General features: G+C 40.4%; 1 protein-coding gene across 1 annotated transcript; it reads left to right on the top strand.

Annotated features, from left to right (window-relative positions):
• On the top strand, positions 1-27214 carry TMEM248 (transmembrane protein 248). The gene is made up of 7 exons (XM_037002788.2): positions 1-303; positions 16317-16493; positions 18957-19242; positions 20944-21094; positions 22164-22347; positions 23783-23926; positions 24496-27214. Exons 2-7 carry the CDS (start codon positions 16335-16337, stop codon positions 24514-24516), a joined length of 945 nt encoding a protein of 314 aa, XP_036858683.1. The 5' UTR covers positions 1-303; positions 16317-16334; the 3' UTR covers positions 24517-27214.

Raw genomic sequence — 27214 nt, 5'->3', positions numbered from 1 at the left:
CGCCGCCGTCAGGCGCCAGGTGTCGGAGGTCAAGGCAGCGTTGGCAGTGGCGTTTTTCCCCACCCGGAAGACGCGGTGCTGGAGCCCGAGACCGGTCCTTGTCGCGGTGGCGGGAGCCGGACTGGCCTCTGGTCCTCGCGTCGGCCCCGTGGAGCCGGACGCTGTCCCGGCGCGGCGGGGAGGATGGTGCCGAGCGGCCCAGGGCCCACCGCGCGCCGCCGCGGGTGAGCTCTGAGCGGTCGCGGGCGTCCGCCGAGCAGCTGGCCGGCCGGGCCCGTTGCGGGCCGTTTCCCACCGGGCGGGGTGAGTCGGGGCGTGCAGGCCGGGGGTGGGCATGGGGGTCCTGCTGGTCGCGAGCGACCCGCGCAGCCGAGTTTCTCCATCGCCTCTCGGTACTGCAGCCTCCGTCCCAGATGCTGTGTGTGTGTGTGTGTATCGGGGGTGTAATGGGGATCGCCCCTCACTACCCCTGGTCCGGCCTGCGCTGGTGGCCTCGGCCTGGTTACCCAGCAGCAGAGGTTATCCACCCTCATGCCCGGAGCAAGGGTTCTCTCTGCCCTCGAGATGGCTGGACTGTCCACGAATGAGGCTGAGGCCTGGAGAATTTGGCTTTGGCACTGGGAACATTTTGGTAGTTGGCCGCTTTTGACGTTGGGTCATGTTTGCATTACTTTTGTTTGCAAATATACACGGCTTAGAAGATGGGAGGAAGAGACTCACGTGTGTGCAGAAACTGAAACAGTTTTATGTGTCAAGCTTGGTAAATATCTAGAGATGGGGTGGATTATCACCTTCACTCATTTTAATAAACTCAATTAAAGGAGTCACTTGAAGGTAATCTGGATCCATGTACTTACGGTTCCCTTGGTAGGCCTCATCAGGAATAAAATAAGGCGTGTGCTGTTTTGAATTGTGTGAATACCATAACGCGTGGATAGCTGGTGAGGGGGCCTGTGTTGAAGAATCCCATATCTGTAGTTCTCAACTAGCAGATTACAGTCCTTACTCAGTGATGAATAAGTTTCTCTGCAGCCCGCTTTGAAGCAGGAGTGATTGTGGCTCCTCCTGCACTGCTGTTTTCCTGCCTGAAAGGTGAGCTGCTCTGGGAAGTAGTGGGAAGAAAAATCCCAAGGCTGGTGACAAATTGTGATAAACTGGTTTGTCCCTATAGCACTCTTTTTGGTCAGCTTGGGGGTCTGTAGATGAATGCTCCCCTTCAGCGCTTGAACAGTAGGACCACCTTCCTGTTTCCTCATGTTAGTTAAGGATTCTGAAAGGAAATAGACCTGTTGTGCAACTAAGATATACTTCATGACTGCAAGCGTATTTATTTACTCTCTAAAAGTAAGAAGACACTGTATTGACTCCCTAGTAAAGGCACGGGAAGAATTTCTGGGGCTTAATTGAGGTGGCCTGGAATCCTCGCTGCCCACCTGCCACTGGGTACTGAGATCCCAAAAGCTGATGGAGCTGCACTTTCTCTGTTGGGGCTGTAGCTGCAGGTGCTGCAGGGAAGAGGGACAGACCTAAGTGCAAATACAGTTTCTGCCCGCATGGAATTTACCTAGAGAAAGTGATAGGCTGTAAAACGTGGCAGGTCTTAATTGCCATAAGGAGATAACAACTATTAGGAATTTTGTTATGGTTAGGTTCAGAAAAGGTTTCATAAAGTAAGTGACTTTGAGGTGAACCTCGGAGTATCATGAGGATTTGAGTCATTCAGGATGTAGGGCCAGTATGTAGAGCAGCACCCATACTAGGTAACTGGGCAATAGGTGCCTAGAAATAATCAAAAGAGGCAGCTAATTATGGGTTAAATGCTGTTTCAAGACAGAAAAGCTGTCTTCTAGTGGATTTCTGAGTTCTAGAGAATTGTTCTTATTTGATGAACTTGTCTTGTTCTGTTAAGCAGCCAGTGACCTAAAGCAGTGCTTATTTTAAGAACAGTAAAAGAGATGCTCATTGTATTTAATGACATCTAGTTAACTTCACAGAAATGCTGTCTTACCCAGTAATTGTCCAAGAATCTTTGAAGCTGTCAAACAGGATACCATGTACTTGCTCCTGAACATTATAACTAGTCTGAGGGTCTCAGTGGCTTCAACCTTAGCCTTTCTTTACACATGCTCAGGACTGGGTCATCTTTTTTTTCTTTTTTTTTTTGAGAGGGCATCTCTCATATTTATTGATCAAATGGTTGTTAACAACAATCAAATTCTGTATAGGGGACTCAATGCACAATCATTAATCAACCCCAAGCCTAATTCTCAACAGTCTCCAATCTTCTGAAGCATAACGAACAAGTTTTCACATGGTGAACAAGTTCTTACATAGTGAATAAGTTCTTACATGGTGAACAGTGCAAGGGCAGTCATCACAGAAACTTTAGGTTTTGATCACGCATCATGAACTATAAACAGTCAGGTCAATTATGATTATTCGTTTGATTTTTATACTTGATTTATATGTGAATCCCACATTTCTCCCTTATTATTATTATTATTATTTTTTAATAAAATGCTGAAGTGGTAGGTAGATGCGAGATAAAGGTAGAAAACATAGTTTAGTGCTGTAAGAGGGCAAATGCAGATGATCAGGTCTGTGCCTCTTAGACTAAGTATTAATCCAAGCTAGACAAGGGCAACAAAACATCCACGGATGCAGAAGATTTCTCTCAAAACAGAGGGGGGTGAGGTTCTAAGCCTCATCTCTGTTGATTGATCCCCAATTTCTCACCTGATGGCCCCCCTGAGACTGTGCCTGTCTTAGGTTGTTCCTCCCTTGAGGAATCTTACCCGTCTCTGGCTAACCAGACATCTTCCGGGGCCATATAGGGAAATGTAAAGTTGGCAAGTGAGAGAGAAGCAATATTGTTTGAAAAGGTTAGCTTTTGACTTCTTTGCAGATTTATGCCCTGTGGCTTCTATGTAGGACTGGGTCATCTTAACTTTCTAATGCATCTTTTTGACTCTTCTCTCTGCCCACTGCTCTGTCTTCTTCTTGTTATAGACAAGCATCTGAAAAAGGGTGACCCTAACAGAGGACAGGGAAGGCAGGTCTATGGGATGTTTTTGTTGATAGTAACATGCCACAGATTTCAGTTGCCATGTAAGAGGGCCTTAACATTTTTAATTTGTGTTTTTTTTAACTATGACATTCCAATTAAAATGAAAACAAAGAAATGGAGGAAATATAGGATTTTAGCAAGTTGAATTTCCATTTAGGATTAATCTTGATAAGTGTGAAAATCGTTTAATTATCTTTCCCAGGTACAAATTGAATAAATTTGACAAGAGGTTTATAGCTCTTTCTGTGTATAATTACATACAACTGTCATCCAGGGGACTACAAGACAGCCTTTCTTCAAAGTGCTGTCATTTGCCAGTTGGACTTTTATGGTGTTTGGTTAAAAGTGCAGTTTTCAAAACATCTCCCTCTCTTTACATGTTACAATATCATATTGGATATTACAATATTACAAGTTTGGATGTTACAATATCATATTGAGTGTTTAGTGTTCATTTAATCTTGTCATTGTTCATGATTTGTTTTCTTAAGTACTTATTAATTAAGCCCCAAATCATTAAATTCTAATGTGGGGATACTTTTAACTTGGTTTTCTAAATGGTCAGCGATTAAAAATAAAAAACAGAAACTATTTTCTATTTTGGGACCATGGTAAACTTACTTTTTAAAAAAGGGAGAGGGCATGTTGGAAGTTATGGTGGTTTTATATCATGATTTTGAAAGTGGAGCCATGCATTCATTAATTATAAGTGAATAGAAATACAGCTGAAGTTTGAGTTTTGGAAATAAGTCTGGTTACAAACATGTAATCAGCTCATGTTGATCCTTTCCTTTTTGTCTTTCTTCAAGTACTGATGTTGCCTAAAACGCACATTTAGCAACTAAAACTTTATGCTATGTGTTGTGGTTTTCTCTTGATCGTTTAAAATTGTTACTGTGAAAGTCTCTTCTACACTATGAATTGTATTAGATTAAGAAACAAACCATTGGCAGAAGATTCCACTCAGCTTTGCTTTATGTGCTAAATTGATGAGAGTGCTGAGATAGGAGTTGCCTTGCTAAAGAAATGGAAAGTAGGTTAACCATTTTAAATTTAAAAGAAGTCAGTCTTAATTGTGGTTTTATTGATCAATGACTAAAATGCCCTTTATATATCCATGGCATGTAAAATTTTTGTTGCATCTGGCTTGAAACCTGCTTATCAACCCTGGTACTGTGATTAATGGCACAGCTATTGGGATCAATGAATTAAGTCAGAGTCTGTCTCTGCCACTTATTTGCATTATAATCTTGCACAAAATACTTAACTCTTTTGACTCAGTTTTCTCTTCTGTACAGTGAAAGTAGTACTATCTATCTCGTGGTATTGGTGAGGATTAAAAAATGTGATGTATGTTAATCACCTGGCATGGCGCCTACACAAGGCACATTGCAAACAGTAGCAATTAAGAATGATGCTGTCACTCTCTCCTCAGCCCTTTGTAATCTGCTTTCTGACTTCATGGCATCACCCTAGTGAAAGGAGTTGCACTTATATCACTACGAATGTCTTTATTGCAAACTTGTATGGATACTTTTCAGTTTTAAATCTCATTTAATGTGGTTGACTTTTTATTTAAACCCATAACATTTACTGGAAGCCAGTAAGCGCTTAATGGTTAATGCATGGGATCTGGAGGCTAACTGGATTTGAAGGCTTAATGCTGTTTGACCTTGGGCAAGTTAGGTAACTTCCTCATGCCTTAATTTCCTCATTTGTAAATGCAGATGTTTGGAGGATCATATAAAATACATGCAAAATTCTAGAACTGTGTGCCTCTCTCACAAACAGTGGGCAGTGATATTAGATGCTGTTAAGCACCTGCTTGGCACCAGGCACTGTGTAAGGTGGGAAGACTGCAGAAACAACATCCTGGAAATGAGAGAAAACATGAGCAGTATACATTTGTACTTCAGTATGGCTGCAGAAGGCAGTCGGGGATGGAGTGAGAGCTGCTTTTGAGACATTTAAGAGGTGGGAGAGAGAGGACTGATAACTGGTAACTGCTTATAGAAGAGAAAGTCAGGAATGGCTGCAGGGGCCACTGGGTAGATGGCTGTTTCTAATTTTGAGGAGGGGCTGGTTTGGCAACTTTGGATACGTTTTGGCCTTATTTTGGTTCATGGTGCCTGTGGGTCATCTAAATAAGAGAGCTCCAGCAGGTGGATGTCTGGGTCAGGAGAGAGGAGATAACGTAAAGTTGACAAGAAGCTATGAAAGAGTGTATTCATCTTCAGCAGAGGCCCAGTGAGAGCTCCGGGGGAGCACCAGCTTTTGAAGAAGAGTGAGAAGGAAGGGGCGGCTGGATAACTGAAAGGAAAGCCAGAGGAATAAGGTCCTGGAAGCTAGAAGACAGTGTGACCCTTGGTGTCAAATGCCACAGGGAGGTTAGTTAAGGACTGAAACTCAGACTTCGGCATTAGCATCTGACACTGTACTGGAGACCTTGAATTTTCCTCTGTCTTCATTGCTATGCATTTGCCTCTCTGAGGGTGTATTCTGCCAGTACTCCCCACGTCTTCATAGGGGAGGGAGGATGGTTTCTACTCAGTGTTCAGGTAGCTGGGTGCGGGAGATTGCACAGGCTTTTTTGAGACCAGCACATGTCCTCATCTCTGCTAAGAGTTGGATAATCTGGCACCACATCTTTTAATGTTCTTTATTGGCTCAGGGTTTGCAACCCTGGCCTTAAAGCCCTTTGAATTTCTCAAACATCAGAGAATATTTGAGAAATGCCACTTTAATTTTTACCAATATGGGCCCCTCTCCCACATTAAGGTGAGTCCTCTCAGCCTGGTCTCTCTTCTGCCATTCTCTTGTAGCATAAGAGCTGTGTATTTCCTGAGGGGGACATGCACAGCAGACTTGCCTCTCATCCTTCCTTCTCCCTTATTCTCCCTGTGGTATTCCCCCCAGTTCCTATCCTCTTCAGAAATTTGCAAAGGGCGTGACTTTATAGGAGAGCTTCAAGGAATTTCCCATTTAGCCTAAGGTCGAAAATCTAGGTTAAGAAGAATGGTGGTGTTCACGTGAAGTAAACTTTTTGGTCTGGGCCACAGGTAGTGAGTGGTTCAGTGTATCTTAAATAAAAATAAGTTAGGAAATATTTATCAAATATTATCTGGGAATATGGTATTACTATCCTGTCCAAAGATTCCAATTTTAAACTTGGACAAGTAGCCATATCTGAAAGTGTATGGGCTTTGGAGAGAGGGAGGGAACCTCTGTGAAGTGTTGTTCACCTGTTGCCTCAGTTTCCTCATCCCTGTTACCTCCTTACCATTCAATCTCCCCTGCCAGGGCATGATTTCAGACGTCACCAGTGATCTTGCCAGATGGAGGATCATTCATGCAAGCCCAGTTTCATCTGAGTGCTTTCTAAAGAACAGAGAGGCTCAGAGATCCCTGCTTTTCTTACTCTTAAGACTAACTAGTTTATTTAGCCACATTTGGCCGAAAGCTCTTCTTTCTTGAAACTCGTCTCCCCTGTAGGGACACCTCACCATCCCAGGTACCCTTTTGCACCCCTGCTGCCCCCACCCAGTGCCTCCCACTGGCCCACTACCTCTCCCCTAATGGAGGAGCCCATACTTGACTGTAGAACCTCTGTGCACCACCTGCCCCAGGAGCATGAAGTACTGGATCCTCTGCAGGGGTCTAGCCTAAGTGTTCTTTCTCATTTTATTCTTGGTTTCTTACAGATCCCTCCAAGTACAAATCATGCAGCTTAAGCTTTGCCTTTCTTTAGCAGCAGGATGAATTAGAGGACTACCCTGTTTTCTGTTTTTCTTTCTCGGTTGTTTTAAGAAATCTTGTTTTTTCCTGTTTATTACCTTTATTAATGAAGAATATGAATAGAACTAAGATTTAATGAAGTTTTATTTTGACCACAAGACCACCAGGATCAAGTGAAAATTATAAGTTTTATTGTTAGAAATTATTACAAAGGAAATACATATTCATGATGGAAATTTTCAAACTAGAAAAAGAAGAAAGATATGCAATCTCACCAGCTAGAAATAACCATCACTGTTTGCATTTGAAGGTATATTATTTGTCTTTTTACCCCATGTAGGTGCTGTGTGTGCACACACATTCTTGTACCTAAAACCCTATAATAAGAAATAGCCTTGGTCTATGTATGTTGCTTTAGATCCTGTTTTTAATAGCTGCAAGTGTCCCTATTAGGGATGCATCATGCTTTAACTATTTCCCTGCTATTGTTGGATATCTAGTTTTCCACTCTTTACTATTTTAAACACTCCTGAAGTAATTATCTTATTAGTTAAATCTTTGTTTTCAGCAGTAGGTGTTTCCTCCAGTCAGGTTCTTAGAAGTAAAGTTGCAGAGGTAAGAGTGTGTTAGGATCAGATGCTGTATTAATCTGTATGACCAATTGGTTGCTAGACAGTTTGTAACAGCCTTCTCCCTTTCCTTTAAAGTAACTCCTCTTTCTCCTAACTCATGAGTTGCTTGAGGTAACTGAGCGAATCTCACTATTGCCTTTTGCTTTCTTAAACTGCCACCTGATGTTTACTATTGTCTTTGAACCAGTCTTAGAGCACTACTGTATCAATGGACTTTAATCATGTGACCTCACATGCTCGTGAAATTAACTTTGGCAGTGTCCCATGTGCTTTAAATCTCTAGACTTTCCAGAGAGGTAGCTTCACAGCCCTGGTCATTTCTCTCTTTTTTCTGGTGAAAGCCTCTAATTGGAGTTCGGATGAATCTAGGGGAGGCGGAGCTGGAGAGTGTGCCTTCTCTCTGTCTACTTTTCTTCTCATACATACAGAGGTTAATTTAGTTAAAAATGACATTTACTATTGTGAAGATTACAGTAATTTTCTTGTAATGCTTTGCAAAGGAAATAAATTTATTTAGCCTTTGTTAATTTTATATTTGAAAACACTTGTGAATGATGGAAAGGAATTTTAAGTTTGAAATATTCATACTTTTAATAGTTCTGTTCAAAAATAAAAAGTGCTTTCACTTTTTTAAGTAAATACAGTAGGCCTTCTCTGGGACTTTCTCTAAATTGGCTTATGTTGATGTGTGATAATTTGAAAGACTTATTTTTTAAGAACCATTTTAGGTTCACAGCAAACTTGAGGAAGGTACAGAGATTTCCCATATAATACTGCCTCCACATACCCATAGTCTCCCCCATCATCAAGGTCCCCATCAGAGTGATAAATCTGTTGCAATTGATGACCCTACAGTGATACATCATATCACCCAAAGTCTACAGTTTACATTGGGATTCATTCTTATACATTCCAGCCCAGGGGTTTGGACAAATATAAAATGACAGGTATCTTCCATTACAGTGTCATAAAGAGTACTTTCACTGTCCTAAAAATCCTCTGTGCTCTGCCTCTTCCTCCTTCTCCCCTGCAGCCTGATAGCAACCACTGATATTTTCACTGTCTCCATAGTTTTACCTTTTCCACAGTGTCTGATAGGTGGAATCATACAGTATGTAGCCTTTTCAGATTAGCCTCTTTCACTTAGTCATATGCATTTGAGGTTCCTCCATGCCTTTTCACATGGCTTGACAGCTCATACCATTTTAGGGCTAATATTCCACTGTCCGGGTTATAACATAGTTTATCCATTTACTCACTGAAAGTTTGCTCCAAGTTGCGGTAATTATGAATAAAGCTGCTGTAAATATCCATGTGCAGGATTTTGGTTGGATCTAATTTTTCAGCTATTGGGCACATACCAAGGAATGCAATTGTTGGATTGTATGGTAGAAATGTATTTAGTTTTGTAAGAAACTGCCAAACTGTTTTCCAAAGTGGCTGTACCATGTTGCATTCCTACCAGCAATGAGTGAGAATTCCTGTTGTTCCACATCCTTGTCAGTATTTGGTATGTCAGTGTTCTGGGCTTTGGCATTCTAGTAATTGTATAGTGGTATCTCATTGTTTTAATTTGCATTTCCTGATGACATGTGATGTAGAGCACCTTTTCATGTGCTCCTGTGCCATCTGTATGTCTTCTTTGTTGAGGTGGCAAGATCTTTGGCCAATTATTAATCATGTTGTTTGTTTTCTTACTATTGAGTTTTAAGAGTTCCTTATTTTTGACAATCCTTTATCAGATATGTCTTTTATGAATATTTTCTCCCAGTCTGTACTTGTCTTCTCATACTCTTAACAGTGTCTTTTTTAGAGCAGAAATTCTTAATTGAAGAAAAATACTTTTATGAAGGTCAGTCTATCAGTTCTTTATTTTATGGATGGTGCCATTGGTGTTGTATCTAAAAAGTCATCACCGAACTCAAGGTCATCTATGTTTTTTCCCATGATATCTTCCAGAAGTTCTGTAGTTCTGCATTTTACATGCATGTCTGTGATTTTTTAGTTCATTTTTTGTGAAGAGTGTAAGGCCTATGTCTAGATTGTTTCTGTGTGTTGCGTGTGGATATCTGGACATTCAGCTCCGTTTGTTGAAAAGACTTCTCTTTGCTTCATTGTATTGCCTTTGCTCCTTTGTCAAAGATCTGCTGACTCCATTTACCTGGGAGTGTTTCGGAGATGTCCTGTTCCATTGATCTAGTTGTCTGTTCTTTTGCCAGTACTACACTGTCCTGATTACTGTAGTTTTTTATTAAGTCTTGAAGTTGAGTAGAAGAACTTTGTTCTTCTCCTTCACTATTGTCTATTCTGGTTCTTTTACCTCTCCATTTACTCTTTAAAATAAGCTTGTCAGTATCCACAAAGTAAGTTGCTGGGATTTTGATTGGGACTGTGTTGAATCAATAGGTCAGATTGAGAAGATCTAACGTCTTGACATATTGAGTCTTTGCATCCATGGATATGGAATATCTTATCATTTATTTAGTGGATTTTGTTTATGAATTTTCCAGTTTTCCTCATATAGATTTTGTACATTATTTGTTAGATTTATACCTAAATATTTAATTTTGGGGTGCTAATGTAAATGGCATTGTATTTTAAATTTCAAGTTCAACATGTATATAGGCAAGCAGTTGATTTTTGTATATTAGCCTTGTATCCTGCAATCTTGTGTAATCACTCTGTAGATTATCTTTTAGTTTATATTTTAAGTCTGATTCATTTAGTAAACTTGCATTTATAAATCACCTATTTTGCTTCAAGGTATTGATGATGCAGAAACGAGTAAGACATTATTTGCCCTTGAGTTGTTTACAGCTTGGTTGGTGAGATAGAGGTATACACAGGCAACTGCAGTAAGGTGTTTCAGTCTCTGTGTGAGAAATGTACATAGTGGGGGCATAGAAATGAAACTGATCACTTCTCCTTGAGGGCATGGGCAGGAGGGGTCAGGAAAAGTTTCATGGGATAGGTAATCCTTGAACTGAGTCTTGAAAGATGAGGGTGAAGTAGTGGAATATGGTTTATAAAGGTCAAGATGACCAGTGGAGTCAAAGGATTAAAGCTGTAATATTGTCTAATGTCTAATATCCTAGGAATTGTAAGCAGTTAGTCAAATCATTGAGAAATAGGCAAGACCTAACTTATTGTATACTGCCATTTTAAGAAGCTTGGACTTTATCCCTTAGTCATTTGAAGCTCTGAGAGATGTAAGCAGTAACATGATTAGATTTGCATTTGGAAAAATCACTCTGACAGCACACGGAGGATGGATCATTTGACTGGCAGCAAGAAGACCTGATTGAGACTCTTAGTGATAATTACAAAAAAAGATGCTGAGGGCCTGAACTAAGGAAGGGAATATGGAAAGGAAGAGGTAGAAGTAAGAGATGTTAAAGAAATAGAATCTTTACATCTTAATAATTGCTTGGAAATTGGGGTGGGGGTGTAAAACAGTAGGCTAGGAGGTTTTCCAAAGTTCTATATTGAGATGGGGATTACAGGAGAAGAGTCAGATTGGGCAAGAAAGCAGATGAGTCAGTTTGGGGCATGTTGTGGAACATAGAGGTGTAGAGATAGTCAGTGGGCGCTTGGGTATAGAGGCCTTAGGACTGTAGAGATGTGGAGGGCTAATAAGTGATCAATCAGTCTCTCATCTTAACAGGAAAATGGGGCAGAATGGGCGGATCTGAGATAAATCCTTGGAAAAAAAATCAGCAAGATTTGCTGATGGATTAGACTGGTGGTAGTAGTGAGGGAAAGCAAAACAGCTAAAAGAGAAGTATGTTGAGGGAAATTTATATTTTGAAATGCTTACGTTAGAAATACAAAAGAATTAAAAATCTGAGATAAGATTACAACTGAAGAGGTTAGAAAAACTGAACTGAGAAAACCCAAAGAAAGCAGTGGAGAAAAATAATAAAACGTAAGTAGGTATTACCCAAAGAGATTATCTAGATATAAGTTACAAAACCGAACACTGGTTCTTTGAAAACATGAACACAGTACAGCTCTGGAAAAATTGATTGAAGAAAGAGAGAGGAGAAGGCAAACACAAAAAGGTAATAAGAGAGAACATAACTACAATTAAATTTAAAGTAAAACAAATCACAAAATAATGCTGTGCCAGAAATCTTAAAAACTGATATAAAATGGGCAATTTCCTAGAATAATATGAAAATTAACTTAATAGGAATAAAAAATATAGACTTATAGTCATTACAAAATCTGGATAGTTTAAACAAAATACAAAACCAAACAAAAATCTGATGGTTTTTTGGACAAGGTCTATCAAGGTCCCAAGAAATAGAAGTGAGTATCTTATACATATTGTTCTAAAAAATAGATAAAATTAATTTTATTCTAGGCTGACGTAGTCATACTGATCAAGGAGAGTATGCTCATGGCCTATGAGTTTCTTATCTCACTTATGAGTAGGTGTAGAGATTCAGAATAAAATTTAGTAAGCATAAATCAGCAATGTAGGTTTTAAAAATCGTGATCATACTAAGTTTATCCAAGGAATGCAATTATGAGTCAACATGAAAAGAGTCAACATAATTCATGTTAACAAATTAAAAGAGAAAAATTGATTGTTCCAAGGTTGCAGATAAAGCATTCATTAAATTGTAACATTTATAGTGAACGTCTTTGCAAACTTGAGATAGAAGGCTACTTCCTTAACCTGGTAAACCCTTAACATAGATCATATTAAATATTGAAGCACTTGGAAGGATTTCCCTTAAAGCCAGAATGAGACAAGGATTCCTTCTGTTGTCACTTCTATTCATCATTTCATTGAGGGTGTCAGGGTTCTAAAAGTAGTAAAAGAAAAAAATAATAGGGCTGCAAAGGAAGAAACACTTGTTGCTTGTAATGTGACTGCACAAAACCCAAGAAAAGCTACAAACAGGCTAATTAGAATATAAGATTTCAGCGAAGTATCTGGATTTAAGATGGTATACAAAAGTGTATTGCTTTTGTAAAAACGAATGTAACTTTTAGGAGTTACTATCAGTGATAACTGCATAAATTAGTATGTTTTTAAATCAATGTAGCAAGACATGTAAGAGAAAGTTTTAAAAAATTGCTGAAAAAGAAAAGTGGACCCAAATAAATGAAGAGATAGCATGTTCCTAGATTAGGGAGCACATTAAAGATGTAAAGATGTCCTTTTTTACCCAAATAGTATATTCAGTACAATTCCAGCTTAAATCCCAACAAGATTTTCCTGGGAAATTTACAGTTAGAACCCTAAATTCCTGTCAGAGCCAAGGGCCAAGAATAGCCGAGGCAGTTTTGCTTCAAAGTACAGTAAAAGTAAAATGGCAGACTTCTTGAATTAGGTAGCAGGATTTAAGAGAGCATGGTACTGAGATAGGGAGGGACAGATACAGCAAATGAAACATGAAAAGCCTAGAAACAAACCCACATATATCTGGGAGCTTAATGTATGTGAGAGACAGCAGTACTAATCCATGTTCAATATAAAAACCATGTTCAATAAGTGGTATTGGACAAGTGACCATCTATATAGAAGTTAAGTATAATACTTAACTATTAGACTACCTGATTTTGGACTCTCAAGTTAATTGTAAGTAGAGAGGAAAATAATTTAAAAAATTCTTTATGACATATAAAGATAGGGAAGGGATTCTTAAATAATTTACAGATACACAATCATAAAAGGAAAAAACTGATAAATACATTAACATCAAGAATTTATATCTATCAAGGAAATGCAAATCAGACCACCCTGAGATACCACCTCACACTCGCTAGAATAGCTATAATAAAAAAGACAGCAATAAGCATTGGCGGAGGGTTTGGAGAAATTGGAACACTCACTCACTTGTTACACTGCTGGTGAGAGTGCAGAGTGGTGCAGCCACTCTGGAAAACAGTCTGGCAGGTCCTCAAAGGTTTAAACGTGGTTACTGTATGACCCCAGTGCCATTCCTAGGTAAATAGGACAGGTATTCACAAGAGAAATGAAAACATAAGTCCACACAAAAGCTTACAAACACACAGCTGCATCATTCAGCTAAAAAGTAGAAACTCAAATGTCCATCAACTGATGAATGGATAGCCAGTGTTTATGAATCAAATATTTCATATAGTGGAATGTTTTTGGCAGTAAAAAAGGAATGAATTACTTAATATGTTACAGTGTGGATTAACCTTGAAATCATGCTCAGTGAAAGAAGTCACAAAACACCACATACTCCATTTATTTGAAAAGTCCAAAATGGACAATCTATAAAGACAAGTTGTATTAGTGATTGCCTTAGGGCTGGGGGGAATAGCAGTGATAGGTTACTGCTAAAGGGCATGGGGTTTCTTTGTGGATGATGAAAATGTTTGAAAGTAAGTTTGCCTAATTCTGTGAATTGAATTGTAGACTTTAAATGTGTGAATTGTATGTGAATTATATCTCGATAAAGCTGTTTAAAAAAATCAAGACCTTTCATATGGCAAAAGATATCATAAACTATATTAGAGAAAATCCCCAGACTTGCAGTAGTTATGATATAAAATATGGGAAAGGGCTTATATCTAGAATATAAAAAGTACTGCTAAATGTTAATAAGAAATAGGCAAACATCCTACTAGTACATAGCAAAGATTCAGACATCAGACCTGGGAAGAACCTAAATGGCTGATAAATGAAGAGATGCTCAGTTTGAGGGAGATGCAATTTAAAGTAATGGTGAGGTACCATTTCACATTCTGGTTCACATCAGCATGACAATACAAAGTCAGGTTGTGGATGAGCTTACCTTGGACCTAATTGTGCTAGAGCTGTTCTGTGACTGCTGTTCCCTTTGTGAGCGAAACAGTGGGAAGAACCTCACTGGCCTCAGTCCAGGATAACTCAACTGTAATACAAATGCAAACTGTACTGATAGGGAGAAACTTACAAGGACAGCAGTCTAGTCCAGGTGACTCCCTTCTGCTGCTCTTCTTCGCAAAGACAACAGAAACTCCCTTAACTTCCTCCTCCCCTTCACTCCCCACTCTGCCAGGCACTACTCCCTAAACTTATTCCCCCTTGCTTGCTTGTTTGCTGTGCATGTAGGAATGTTACAGATATGGAAGCAAAAAGGTATGTATTGCTCCCCTTGCTTTTGTTCCAGGCTCAGACCTTGGGAGATTACTCCCCTCTGAGCCTGCCAGTGTAATGTAAAATAAATCTCAAAACTCCAAGACCTATAGTGCCTCTTGGTTCTTCCCTCAGTGATCCAGTCCAGGTTTTTCCAGTATTTTACGTAACAGTACAGCAGGTAAATTGAGTGGACTGGATCTGTGTGTATCAACAGAAGTCAAATCTCAGAAATAGAATGTTGAGTAGCACAAGGATATATACAAAGTATTTCCCCTCATTTTCACATGCACTACCAGTAAATTGTGTGCTCTTTATATATACACATATAGTAGAAATACACAGAAGGTTGGTGGGTAATGGTACTTGCCAATTTAATAACGGGTTGTCTTTAGGGAGAGTAGAAAGGATATTATTTCCCATGTCAAAGGACTCTCACAAAGATAAATGAGTACATAGCCTGGCTATTGCAAGTTGTTGCTATTAGTTCTTAGGGGCTGTTGATGCATCTTTTTCCCTTTTAAATTTAAAGCTGGTACACATTCTTAAAAATTGCTTTTTAAAGAGTTGTTGTAATGTCTCGTATATATAAATGCTTGTTATGTGCCAGCTGCTGTTCTAGGGGCCAGGGACTAGGGCTATAGCAAGGAACAAGACTGGCAAAATCCTCTCATGGAGCTCACAAATAAGAGGTGACAGACAGTAAACAAGTCAAAAGTTTGATTGCACTCTTGACGGGCACCAAATGATATGAAGCAACGAAAGCAGGGAACTGAGAGATGGGGGGCTGAGGGTGGTCAGGGAGGGCCTCTCTGAGGAGCTGACTATTGAGTGGAGACCTGCTGCTTACTAAGAGTAAGCATGTGGACATTTTTGGGAAAAGCATTTTAGGCAGAGGTAGAAGTCTTCAGATAGGACATGTTCAAAAATTCCAAGAAGAATAAAATACTTGGTAATACATTTAGCAAAAAAAGCGCAAACTTAACTACAAAACCTTGTTGAAATAAAGAAAAATATAAATAGAAAAGCATTCTGGGTTCATGGGCTGAGAAGCAGTATAGTTAAGATGACAATAAGTGCAAATTCCTATCAAAGTCCCAGCTGACTTTCTTGCAGAAATTGATAAGCTAGCTGATCCTAAAAAACAGCAAGGCCAGTGTGTCCACACCCAGTGAGGGAAGAGGGGAAGTTGGTGGAGATGTAGTCGATGAGGTTGGGAGGGCTTCCACGTCATGAAACTCTGGGCCATTGCAGAGTGCTATTGCTGACCTCATCCTTGGTGCAGTTGGAAGCCTTAGAAGGGCTTTAAGCAGGGAGGGAATTAAGTGAAATATTCAATGAGTGTCTCTCTGCCAGGTGCTGTGCTGGAACCGGTATGTTGCATTTGGCAGTAAACAGGACAGAATGTTGATAAATAGAATTCAGCTTTCAATGGTAGGAAATGAGAGCATCCTCAATATATTTTAGTACATGCTGGCATGTATTTGTGTCATATTACTGACCTGCTTAAACATTTTCTTAAGTAATGTGGAAGTAGTGAATGTTCATTATGGAATAATTAGAAGACTCATTCCAAAAGATCTTTCCACTTGGAAATAATGACAGTTAACATTTAGTGTTTTTTCCTTCTAATCTTTTGAATGGATTTATGATTAAACATTTCTCAAGTTCAATAATGAGTGACCTCATCCCCCCAACCCCATTAAAGGACACACAAATGAGAATCATGGGTTTCCTTTTGGCACCTCAGTCCATGAGTCTTCCGATTAATTCCTTTCAGGTGGAGCTGATCAGAATAATGTTCAACATCAACCCCCTGGAGAACCTGAAGCTGTACATCAGCAGCCGGCCTCCCCTGGTGGTCTTTATGATCAGTGTAAGCGCCATGGCAATAGCTTTCCTGACCTTGGGCTATTTCTTCAAAATCAAAGAGATTAAGTCACCGGAAATGGCAGAGGTACAGTATATTCTAAGTTCCATCTCCGGCTGGCTTGGATGTTATGGAGTGGGAAACATCTTTGGGCTCTCCACACACCTTTATTTAGTTGTGACTTTTTTATCCCAGTAAGAAAGAGCAGTATTCAGAATTTTTTTGTCTTCTATCTCCTGGTGACTCACTTTGTTAGGAAATACCTAGTCATAGTTACTGATTTAAATAATGCTACCAATTACAGCTTACTCATTTAGACCATCAGGGAGTTTTATCAGCTGTCCTGAGAGCTTATTTTATAGGATAAGAAGGGATCCTAAAGAATAGAAAGCAGGATCTTATTTCTAAATATATTTATCTTTTTCTTATCAAGGAAAACTTCAGTTATCTACAAACTTGCCTCCTAGATTTTAACGTTTTAGTCAATTTATTTATTATTATTAGGGCATTGCTCTTTAATCCTTAATCTAGGTATGTGTAAGTTTGAACACTCAGAATGCAGATGTTAAAAAAAGTGTATGTTTAGTCTAGAAAACACTACAACGTTAAAAATTCTTACTTATTAGAGGTGAATGATAATATACCTACTAATGCATATATGTGTCAGAAATTATGCTGAATTAATGATATGGTGAATCCACTGGTGGATAAGGTTTCTTCTACTATAGATTGGTTCCTGTCCTGGTGTATTCCTTGAGCACCTTCTCTCACACTTTCTATTCTTGGGCATGTGGGGTGGGAGTGGGAATGTGGGTGAGTGGTGAGATTGCATTGTTGTGCACTGTGTGTGCCTGGTGTTGGAGAGGAGAGTTCTCTGCAAGTGTAGTGGGAATTGTGGTTTTTCTTTTATGCTCCGTGGTATTCCAGACCTTAGGCGATCTTGGCAGAGGGGCCTCCTTCACAAGTGGACTCTAAGGCAAAGTAAAGAATTTAGTTATTTCTATCATGAAACCCTTTCAAAGAGTTTCTTACCAAGAGACATAGTGGCTGGCTTAGTTCTCTTTCTGACCCTGCCTGAATTTTTAAAGGTTGTGCAAACAGGCTGCCCTCACACTGGGGCTGAGAACATTCTAGTCACAACCACAGCTCTGTGGCATCCTGGTACTGCTCTCCCTTTGGGCTGGCATTTGTGTTGAGCAGTCAGCCAAGGCCAGAGGTTGAAATGTAGCCTGGATAATTAGCTCTTAATAATCATAATGGGGCCTGAGATTGGCAGTTGGCTGACTGTTAAAAATGGACTTGAGCTCTTCAGGAAAGCAATGACAAGATGTGGCAGAATTTTGGTTATAATTAATTTAGTGATTTTATTTTGAATTGGGGATCCTAGATGTATGGGAAAAGTTTTGGGCTATGACTCGGAAAATTTGATCTAACTTCAGTTTTGGAATTGGAGAGTTCCTAATTTGCTCTTCGCCTCCCTTTCCTCATGTCCAGAATATGAAGGGATGAAGCTACAATGTTCATTTTCAGCCCTAATGTTCTTGAATGGTCTGCTGAGTTTGTAGGCGGCCAGGAAGCTGTAATTTGATACATGCAGTTGCATTCTTACTATCTGCCCTGTGCTGATACAGAGGCCATAAAGGTAGACTCCCTGGACTGCTTGGGGATTGCTTAAGGGGCATTTTTAATGCTGTTAGAGTAACTGGGAGTGTAATTCTCTTGGTCTTCATATTTGGCAACTTTTTGTAGACTAATGTTGCTTAGAAAAAGAAGTTACATATAGAAACCTAGGTTAGTTCCTTCTTACTATTTCAGCCTGAGTTGTTTTGAGTTTCTGGTAAAATGAAAATAGACCCGGGTAGGTACTTTACTATGTTGGTATGTTGATATCAGCTAAACCATGATAAAATCAGCTCTATGTGTTTTTAAAACTGCTTATGATTTAAACCATCAATGCAAGAGAAGCCTAAAGATATCTCTTCTCTCATGAAATTGTCCTGTTCTAAGGTGACATCCAAAGTCCATGACAAGGGGGAAAATGTCCTACATAAGTATTGCTATTTACTGTGGTTTTGCATTCTAGAGAGAAAGCAAGACATATAGAATTGACCTTTTGAAGAATTATTTTAAGGTAGACATTAAAAAAAACTAATTGTAATACTAAATAGGTTTGAATTAATGCTTTTAATGTTTTGCTACTTTTGTTCAAGATTTCAGGTTTGATTCTGAGGCTAGATCATTTTCTGTAAGTATCATAATGCTGTTTTTTCCCCTACATATTTTCTTGAATAAGTTGGTTTAATCACACAGTTTATTTAATATCTCATACCAATGAAGCGTTCATATTTTAGGCTCTGAGTATGATAGTGATTTAGGTGTATGCCAGTGCAAGAGTCTGATGGCTGTCTGGTCACCGTTGTTTTAGTGACCAGCTCTGAAGTGTAGTTACCCTGTTGTATGATTCCCCACTGAGGGGCATGACTGTGTGGCTGCCTGGCTGCACTTTTAGACTACTCACACTTGTTTCTCTCTGTTTCATTTATACTGAAGGATTGGAATACTTTTCTGCTGCAGTTTAATGATTTGGACTTGTGTGTATCAGAGAATGAAACGTTAAAGCATCTCACAAATGACACTACAACTCCGGAAAGCACAATGACCAGCGGGCAGGCCAGAGCATCCACTCAGTCCCCACAGGCCCTGGAGGATTCAGGCCCAGTTAACATCTCGGTTGCCATCACTCTAACACTGGACCCACTCAAACCCTTTGGAGGGTTCTCCCGCAATGTCACCCATCTGTACTCAACCATTTTAGGGCATCAGATCGGACTTTCAGGTATGAATTAGCCAGTTTCCTTTTAGTCTTTCTCAGGCAATCACTATTACAGGCTGAGTATTAGCAGTGTATGGCTTTCCTCATCAGAGTATTTTTTATTTTTGCATGTCTTCCCCACTTTGTTGAGCTTGAGTCAAATGACGTCAAGAAGGAATCATTTCTACTGTATCTTCACTTGATGAAGTTCTTGGTATGCCTTAGGCTCTCAATAACAGCCTGTAAGAGTGAGAAAAGGGGAAGAAACTGTAAGGCCTATCTCTGGTCTTAATGTTTACAAACAACATTTTTATTCAGGTTTATTATGTTGGAGTTTTCAGTACATACTGCAAGTACTGCTATTCTACAAATGTTTGAATGCCCACCATTAGCTCAGGACTGCTAGCTGCTTCAAAGAACAGGAAAGCCTAAGATCTGGTCTTTTTCTAGAATTCTGGTATCATGGAAGAGACAAGGATAACATGAGTTAATATTTATTAAGTACTTGCACAGAGGAAATGCTGTAGAAGTGCTTGTTAGATAATATTAAAAAGAAGCATTTATAAAACATTGAATGTTGCCCTTGACCAGTACTAAAGTCAAACAACTGTGATTCAGGAAAAAGTTGAGGAAAGTAGTGGAAACTGGAATTGGAAAGGCTTCATGCTGGAGGCCTGGGCCTTGGAAGAATAATCGTTGGTTCTTTGGTTACTAAGAGCCTTCGAAAGTCCTTAAAGGAACTCGTGAGTACCTGCTGCCCTCCCATTGGCTGCTATAGGTGAGAACTGTTCCCATGGTATAAGGTAAGGGTAACTTCTGGGTTTTCCATGGTCTAAGTGGGCCTTTTTCCTCTGCTGTAGTGGTAGAACACCTTGGTTTTTGTTTAAGTATCATCACTTACCAGCCCTGTGCCCTTCTTTTTTGTCTTTTTTTGTAACTGAAGTATCATTGATATACAATCTTTTATTGGTTTCAGATATACAACACAGTAGTTCAGCAGTCACCCATATTATTAAATCCTCACTCCCACTAGTGTGGTTACTATCTGTCAACATGGAAAGATGTGGCAGAACCATTGGCTGTGTTCTCCATGCTGTACTACCAGCCCGGTGACCAACTTATATTATGACTGAGAGGTTTTCTGCCCCTTTATTCCCCTGCTCCCCGCACACACACCCCACCCCATGGTAGCCACCAGTCACTTCTCAGTGCCTTTGAGTGTGCTGCCCCCATGCCCTTTCTTAAGCCTGTTAGGGCCTCTGATCCTCAGTGTGCTCACATATAAAAGGGAAGCCAGTAACACTTCTTTGGTCATGCTCACTGGGTAGTGGTACATTTTAAGTGAAATAAGACTCATAAAAGCACTTTGGAAATGGCAAGAGTGCTGTACAGATGGTAAGACTAGTGTTAATAAATGTGGTACCCCCAGCTTTCCCCGTTGGCCCTCCCAGGGCCCTTGCTTGGCGTCTTCTGGCTCTGGAGCAACTCTGGTCTCTCTGTTTGCCAGTTTGCAGCTCTACCAGGTGTGCGGACCTCAGAGTCTGGCTCAAAACTGTTCCTAAAATCCCACGAAGCCAAGTGTCCTTCTGTGGGTGGATAGGTGATTCTTGTGTTGTTTTGATTTCAGGATCCATTCAAATCCCAGAGAATAATGAAAATATGATTTCTTGCCTTTATTTGCCAAAACAAAACAATTACCCCACCCCCCCGGTTTCTCTTTCATAGGCAGGGAAGCCCAGGAAGAGATAAATATTACCTTTACCCTGCCTGCAGCGTGGAGCTCGGACGACTGTGCCCTTCATGGTCACTGTGAGCAGGTGGTGTTCACAGCCTGCATGACCCTCACTGCCAACCCTGGTGTGTTCCCCATCACCGTGTAAGTGGTTTCCTGAGCCCAGTAGATGTGTATGAGGAGGTCCATTTACTGTGAATATGATTGGGGTGCTTCAGCAAATTCTCAGGATGTCTTGCATTATGTTATTTGTAGAACTGTTACTTCCTGGACCTGTCTAAGGATTACTTAAGTTTTGTTTGGAATTTTAAAGGTAAGATTTAATGCACAGAAACTTCAGAGAGTATGTTCCAGCAAGGCGGTAAAGGCCTCAGGCTGTTGCATGTCCTCAGGCTGCTTTTCCTCAGGGAAGGGGCATGTCGCAGAAAAGATGAAAAAGACCAGGTCCTGGACCAGAATGGCCCATAATTAAGGGTCCCAAAACATAAAGATTTTTTAATCTCCTTTATCAGAAAGAGTTATTTCTTAAATGGAAAGTAAAAATTGAACCTTATTTTCCATGAAACTGTTACTTCTACAACTTTCGCTACATATTTTTTGAGCAGCTGTCAGTGTTACTGCTTTGCCTTCTTTGCCTCTCACTTCTCTGTAATGAGATTGTGATCTATAAACACATGAGATACACAAGATGTAGCCTATTAAAAGAATTCTATGGTGAATCCTTTTTAAATAAGAATAATTATCCTGGGATTTATCTCTTGTAGAAGATTGGAGTTTTTTAGGATAAGATCAAGTAAAGTTAAACATTTTTTGCTGTTGGTTGTAATACTTAATGGAGAAGTTTGTATGTAAAACTTTCAGTTGTAACTAAGAATTAGTTAATTTGAGAAACTGGGCTTAAAAGGAACAGGTCCCTCTTTGGCTATATCATATATGAGAAGGTCATGGTTTGAATTCTGAAGGCAAAAATCTAACATCCAAACTGCTAAATCTTGGATGCCTGTTCCTCATTCTGTTACATGTGCATTAAAAAAAAAAAAAAGTATCCCTGTACTAAAAACTTGATGATAGTTATAGCAAAGAAACATGTATGTCTCTTATTTCTCCTTTCCATACACGTGGCTGTGCTTAGTATTGTTCCAGGAGCTGTCGGGGAGATCCAGGTAAATGTGTCAGGCCGCTGAGCACAGGTCTTTCCCTATCTTCCCTGCAGACAGCCACCGCACTGTGTTCCTGACACTTACAGCAATGCCACGCTCTGGTACAAGATCTTCACAACGGCCAGAGATGCCAATACAAAATATGCTCAAGATTACAATCCATTCTGGTGTTATAAGGGGGCCATTGGAAAAGTCTATCATGCTTTAAATCCCAAGCTTACAGTTATTGTTCCAGATGTAAGTGAGAAAAATCATTGTGTGTGTGCATGTGTGTGTGTGTGTGTGTGTGTGTGTGTGTGTGTGTGTGTGCACGCATTTATGCCTGGAAACTGTTAGAGTAGGCCCAGCATACCTCCTTGGGTTAGCTTAGCCTGTGCCATTCTAGATTTCCAGCTGGATTGAGAAACTAGGTGAAGTGGCTGCAACTTGGAAAAACATGCCACCCTTTTGCTTAAGAAAACTCTGGTCTGTTTTTCACCTTCTGATTTGCCCAGCAACAGTTATTTTTGGAGCATACCTGTTTCATACCTGACTCAGGAGTTACAGAGAAGCTTGTATAGTTTTACTCATGCACACAGCCATTCACAAAAGAACATATTTGCTTATGGTCAATAAATAGTTTAGAATTCAGAAAGGTAGAAGGAAATAGGAGGAGATGAATCTTTGGCTAGATATTGAGGCTGGATAGGATTTTCTTTCAAGAAGAAAAGGGGAGAAATACTGTAATCCTAGACTAGTGAGTGATATGCTTATTTAGCTTTGTTCTTAGACTTGAGCCCACTTTGAACAGACAGCACTGATTTTTTGCAAATGCCCTCACTTTCTTATCAGGATATGTTAGGTGGATCTCTTTTGTTTTTGCTTGATCTGTTTCTCTTATGTCTCATTTTTATCAAGTTGTGAAAGTTGGTAGGTCAGGGACCTGCAGGACTGAACAGCGGAGATCAGGTTGGATAGTGGCAGAGGCCAGGTTCCGGAAGGTTCTTTGTGCCTCACTGAGGCATTTAGACTTTCTCTTCTGACAGAGCAGTTGCTACTTTAGCAAGGGGTAATTGCAAAGTGGCCTGTTGGGAAGACTGCTCTGTGCGTGCACCTGATGTGTGTCATTGGGATGGGCTGATGTTGTCAGTACTGGAACTGGGTGAGGGGAAAGAAATGTAAGCCTGGCTGTGGTCGCTCAGCGGCTACAGGACCTGGCAATTAACTGAGTGTGGGAGTTCAAAGAGGGGAGTCACAGATGCCCTCATTGTGGGAAGCTGCCTGTGGGGAGGTGATGTGCAGAGCTCTTCCTTGGAGAGTAACAAGGAGTTAGGAACACCGGCTTGGGCTGACAGCCATGTGACCCAAAGGCAGTGGGAGGAGCAGGGTGGAAGGGAGAGGTAGGAGCTGAAGACTGGGCCTCTGGGCCTTCTCTGGGAGGGCACCTGCAGGGGGTATTTGAGCAGTGTGGGGATACAGAAGCCAGGGCAGAGGGTGGTGTCAGGAACACCATGTCTTTACTTAGGGAGATTCAGCTTTAGTAATTTAGAAGACAGAAAGAGAAACCTCCTGTTCCAGTTTAAGAATTTAAGTTAAAGCAAATCTGGAGGTTGTGACCCCTGCTTCCAGAAACCCAGTGTTAAAAATTCCAGTAACTTAGAGCAGATGTTTCTGATTTATTCTCTTTATTTAGGATGACCGTTCCTTAATAAATTTGCATCTCATGCACACCAGTTACTTCCTCTTCGTGATGGTGATAACAATGTTTTGCTATGCCGTTATCAAAGGGAGACCCAGCAAATTGCGTCAGAGCAATCCTGAATTTTGTCCTGAGAAGGTAAGCAGTGGCTGGAGCCTGGGCCAGCATTTTGTTAAAGATCTCTATATACAGAAAGTCCCAGTCCTTGTTCCATTTGTTGTGGAGGCACCTTTCCTCCTGAGAAATTAGTTCCTGTGTTTTTATCAGAAGTAGTCTACCGCCAGCCTAAATCATGGTGGATTTTCAACCATAAACCCAAGCCTTAGGTGGTAAGAGATACATTGTGGGAGTTGTTCTCAGATCCCTGATGAACAGCAGCTGACCTCAGCAGGCTCCCTCCTTCCACTTCCTTCAGTTTGAGAAATCCCCTGAGGGAATGTTGATCAGGGTTTCAAAACAGTTAACTCCATCTCAGTACAGTGGTCTCATGCCAGGTGGGCTGCTCCTTGCAGGAAACTTCAGGTTCCGTTCATTCCTTCTTTGATGAGATTTTTGTAGGGATTTAATCATTCCCCTGCCTGATGGATGCATGCAGTGTAGCTCCTCATCTTTGGGTGGGGACTGGAGCCCAGCCAGGGTGCTGGTGGGGCTGAGTTACCTGGGCTGGGCTGTGCTGTGTGACTGGATGGCTCCTCCTGCTTTTTCAGGTGGCTTTGGCTGATGCCTAGTCCTGCAACTGCCCTTTGTCTGAGAGAGACTGAGAACCGTAATCATTGACTGCTGAACCCAGCCTGGGCCTGGACACTCTGTGAATACATTATCTTGCAATGTTGGGTTATTCCAGCCAAAGACATTTCAAGTGCCTGTAACTGATTTGTATATATTTATAAAAATCTATTCAGAAATGCTCCAGTGATGCACGTGCTTCGCGCCGGGTGCAGCCAGAACTCTTCAGCCTCACCTGTGGACTCAGCAGGATTGATTGCACATAGCACCAGAGAGGGTTCATGATCTCCCGGTAGTGGAGCACACCGTGCTGTCTTTAGCAAGGTCACGGGCATTTCGTTGCTGGTGGGGTTGAGGTTTGCTCTAGTTCTTGTTTCAGCCTGATATGTACAGAATGTCCGAAACGGTCTGCACCATTGATACGATACTGCATTTCCAGAGCCACCAATCCATTTTGTGGATTTTATGTGTCTGTGGCCTAATAATCATAGTAACAACAATAATACCTTTTTCTCCATTTTGCTTGCAAGGAAACATGCCTATCTTTCTAAGTTTTTTTCCTTTGAAGAAAAAATAAAATAGTCATATTTTAATACTACTCTAGTTAGGACAGACTTGTGCTTTTATCTTGAGTAAAGAGTTAAATATTTAAAAGCCACCTACATGATAAAGATCTAAGTTTCATTTTCCACGTGGATGGTGAGGAACCTGGTCTGGTTTGAGTTGAGCTGGACAGAATGTTCCACTGTCGTTTGCTCCTCTTTCCTCCATTACAAAAGTTAAAGCAGCTTCTTCACTCACAAGGGCTTAAAAATTAAGTAAATAACTCTAGAGAAGAACAGAAAATAGCTATTCTCTTTTCTGGAATGCAGCTGATGGTGTGGAAGGGGAATAATGATTTGATCTGCTATTTGTGAAATGGTTTCTTGCATTCTTTGAAGAGGGAGTGGATTTTCTTCCTTTTTCTTTTTTTTGCATTTATTTTTATGCAATTAACGTATCTTTAGAAGGAAAATGGTACCTAGTAAATCAGTAACATTATGAAAATGATGCCTGTGAAATTTGAAGGAAAGCCCTGACAGGCCATCATTTATCAGTAAAACCAAAAGCATATTTTTTTCTTTCCTATAATATTTTGATGATCTAGATCCTTTATCCCTCTTTCCTTTGAATCCATCTTCATTATTTAAAAAAATGTCATCATCTTTTCCAGTCCTTTCTTGTTACTTGCATTCTTACTGGTTTTCTTTTCCTTAATACCCTTTGCCTTGATAACTCACTGTCATTAGTGACGTCTGTGTTTTGCCAAGCAGTGTTCTAGCAGATGGGCAATTAGAACCTTGGACCCAACTGCCAACACTTCTTTCCTTTAACTCCAGGCTCATAGTCTGTCCTAAGTTAGAATCAGTCCTGCAGGTCTGAAATAACCTTGCTGTAAAACATTTTATCCTAGGCATTCTTGAGTGGAAAACAAGTGCAGGCTTTTACTGAAGATCATTGAAAGAATCACTGTGGTGACTTGGTATGTTAATATCCTGTGTTTTCCTTTCAGTACCTTTTAAGCACAATAATCGTACTTGTCTATCCAGTTTTTTGTATTATATAAGTTGCTTACATGTTACATGACTAACCTATTAATTTAGTTTTCTCTTTAGAGGCTTTGAGACTCTTACGAGACAAGATTGAGGAAGAGCCATTTGGCTTGGTCTTGAGAAACATCAATATGAAGGCCAACGATTTTAGGTTAAGCTGCTACTGAATTAATAAAATCCCAGTGAAGTGGAGTTAAGGATAGGTTTATAACTGGCAGATAATATAAGAGAAGGACAGGTGAAAAAAGTCAGTTTTATTGGTTTGTTCAATCCAGCTTGTTGGTGATACTAATTATCCTAGTTTTAATTACAGGGGATGGCTGGAATCTGTTGTCAGGGAGGAAGGACATGGTTAGGCATGAGGAAAGGAAGTGCCAAAAATGCCTGGACAGCGTAACTTGTCACAAGTCCAGGACACACACTTTAAAATTCAATATTCACCCCAGCAGGTAATTGTCAAAGATCTTAGGGAGACCAGAGTCAGTCAGGTGTATAAAGGAAGGATGGAGAAGGGGAGGCTGTGGCACTGGGCGAAGAGGGCTAGTAACTGAAGGGACAGCCACTGAACCTCAGGAAGGTGGGTGGACCTGTTATTATCTGGGCACTGACAGAAGGCCCGATCCCCCACTGTCTTGCTGGGGGACCTCAGGATTAAAGAGTGTCACAGACAGGGCCCGTTTGCCACGCAGGGGTGACCCTGCGGAGGAGCACTGGCTTGTCCTCAGGCATCTTGGACTGGAGGTCCAACAAAAGGTCAGCAACTTACTATTAAAATGGTGTTTCAGATCATATTGATCTCTTTCCTTTTTCCTTTTGTCCTTTCACTGTATGACTTGAATCACTGTTGATTCTATTTGTAAGTTTTTCTTGTCATTAGGAACCTGCCATTTCTGTTGCATTTTCTTTGGCGGTTTGTAGAGATTCAGCATCCTGGTTTCTGGGCCCCCTGCAGGCACCATGGGGTCACAAGGGCCAGTGCACCCATTTCACTTACTGTGCTGCATGATGGTCAGTAGCTGATCTGTTACAGCATTTGCTCCCAGATTAATTTTCTGTGTTTGAATTATGTGCATATGTGCTTTACAGAATAAAACATGAATTTATTTGC

The sequence above is a fragment of the Manis javanica genome, chromosome 10 (assembly GCF_040802235.1).
Source record: "Manis javanica isolate MJ-LG chromosome 10, MJ_LKY, whole genome shotgun sequence".
Taxonomy (NCBI): Eukaryota; Metazoa; Chordata; class Mammalia; order Pholidota; family Manidae; genus Manis; species Manis javanica.
Note: the sequence above shows the minus strand (reverse complement) of the source record. Positions and strands in the feature narration are given on the sequence as shown.

Bases quoted from the DNA above. Each gene is read 5' to 3' on its own strand.
- TMEM248 (XM_037002788.2), top strand. From the start codon at position 16,335: ATGTTCAACATCAACCCCCTGGAGAACCTGAAGCTGTACATCAGCAGC. The intron at 16,494-18,956 runs GTACAGTATATT...TTTATACTGAAG, and splicing joins AGTCACCGGAAATGGCAGAG to GATTGGAATACTTTTCTGCT. The intron at 22,348-23,782 runs GTAAGTGAGAAA...CTCTTTATTTAG, and splicing joins TTACAGTTATTGTTCCAGAT to GATGACCGTTCCTTAATAAA.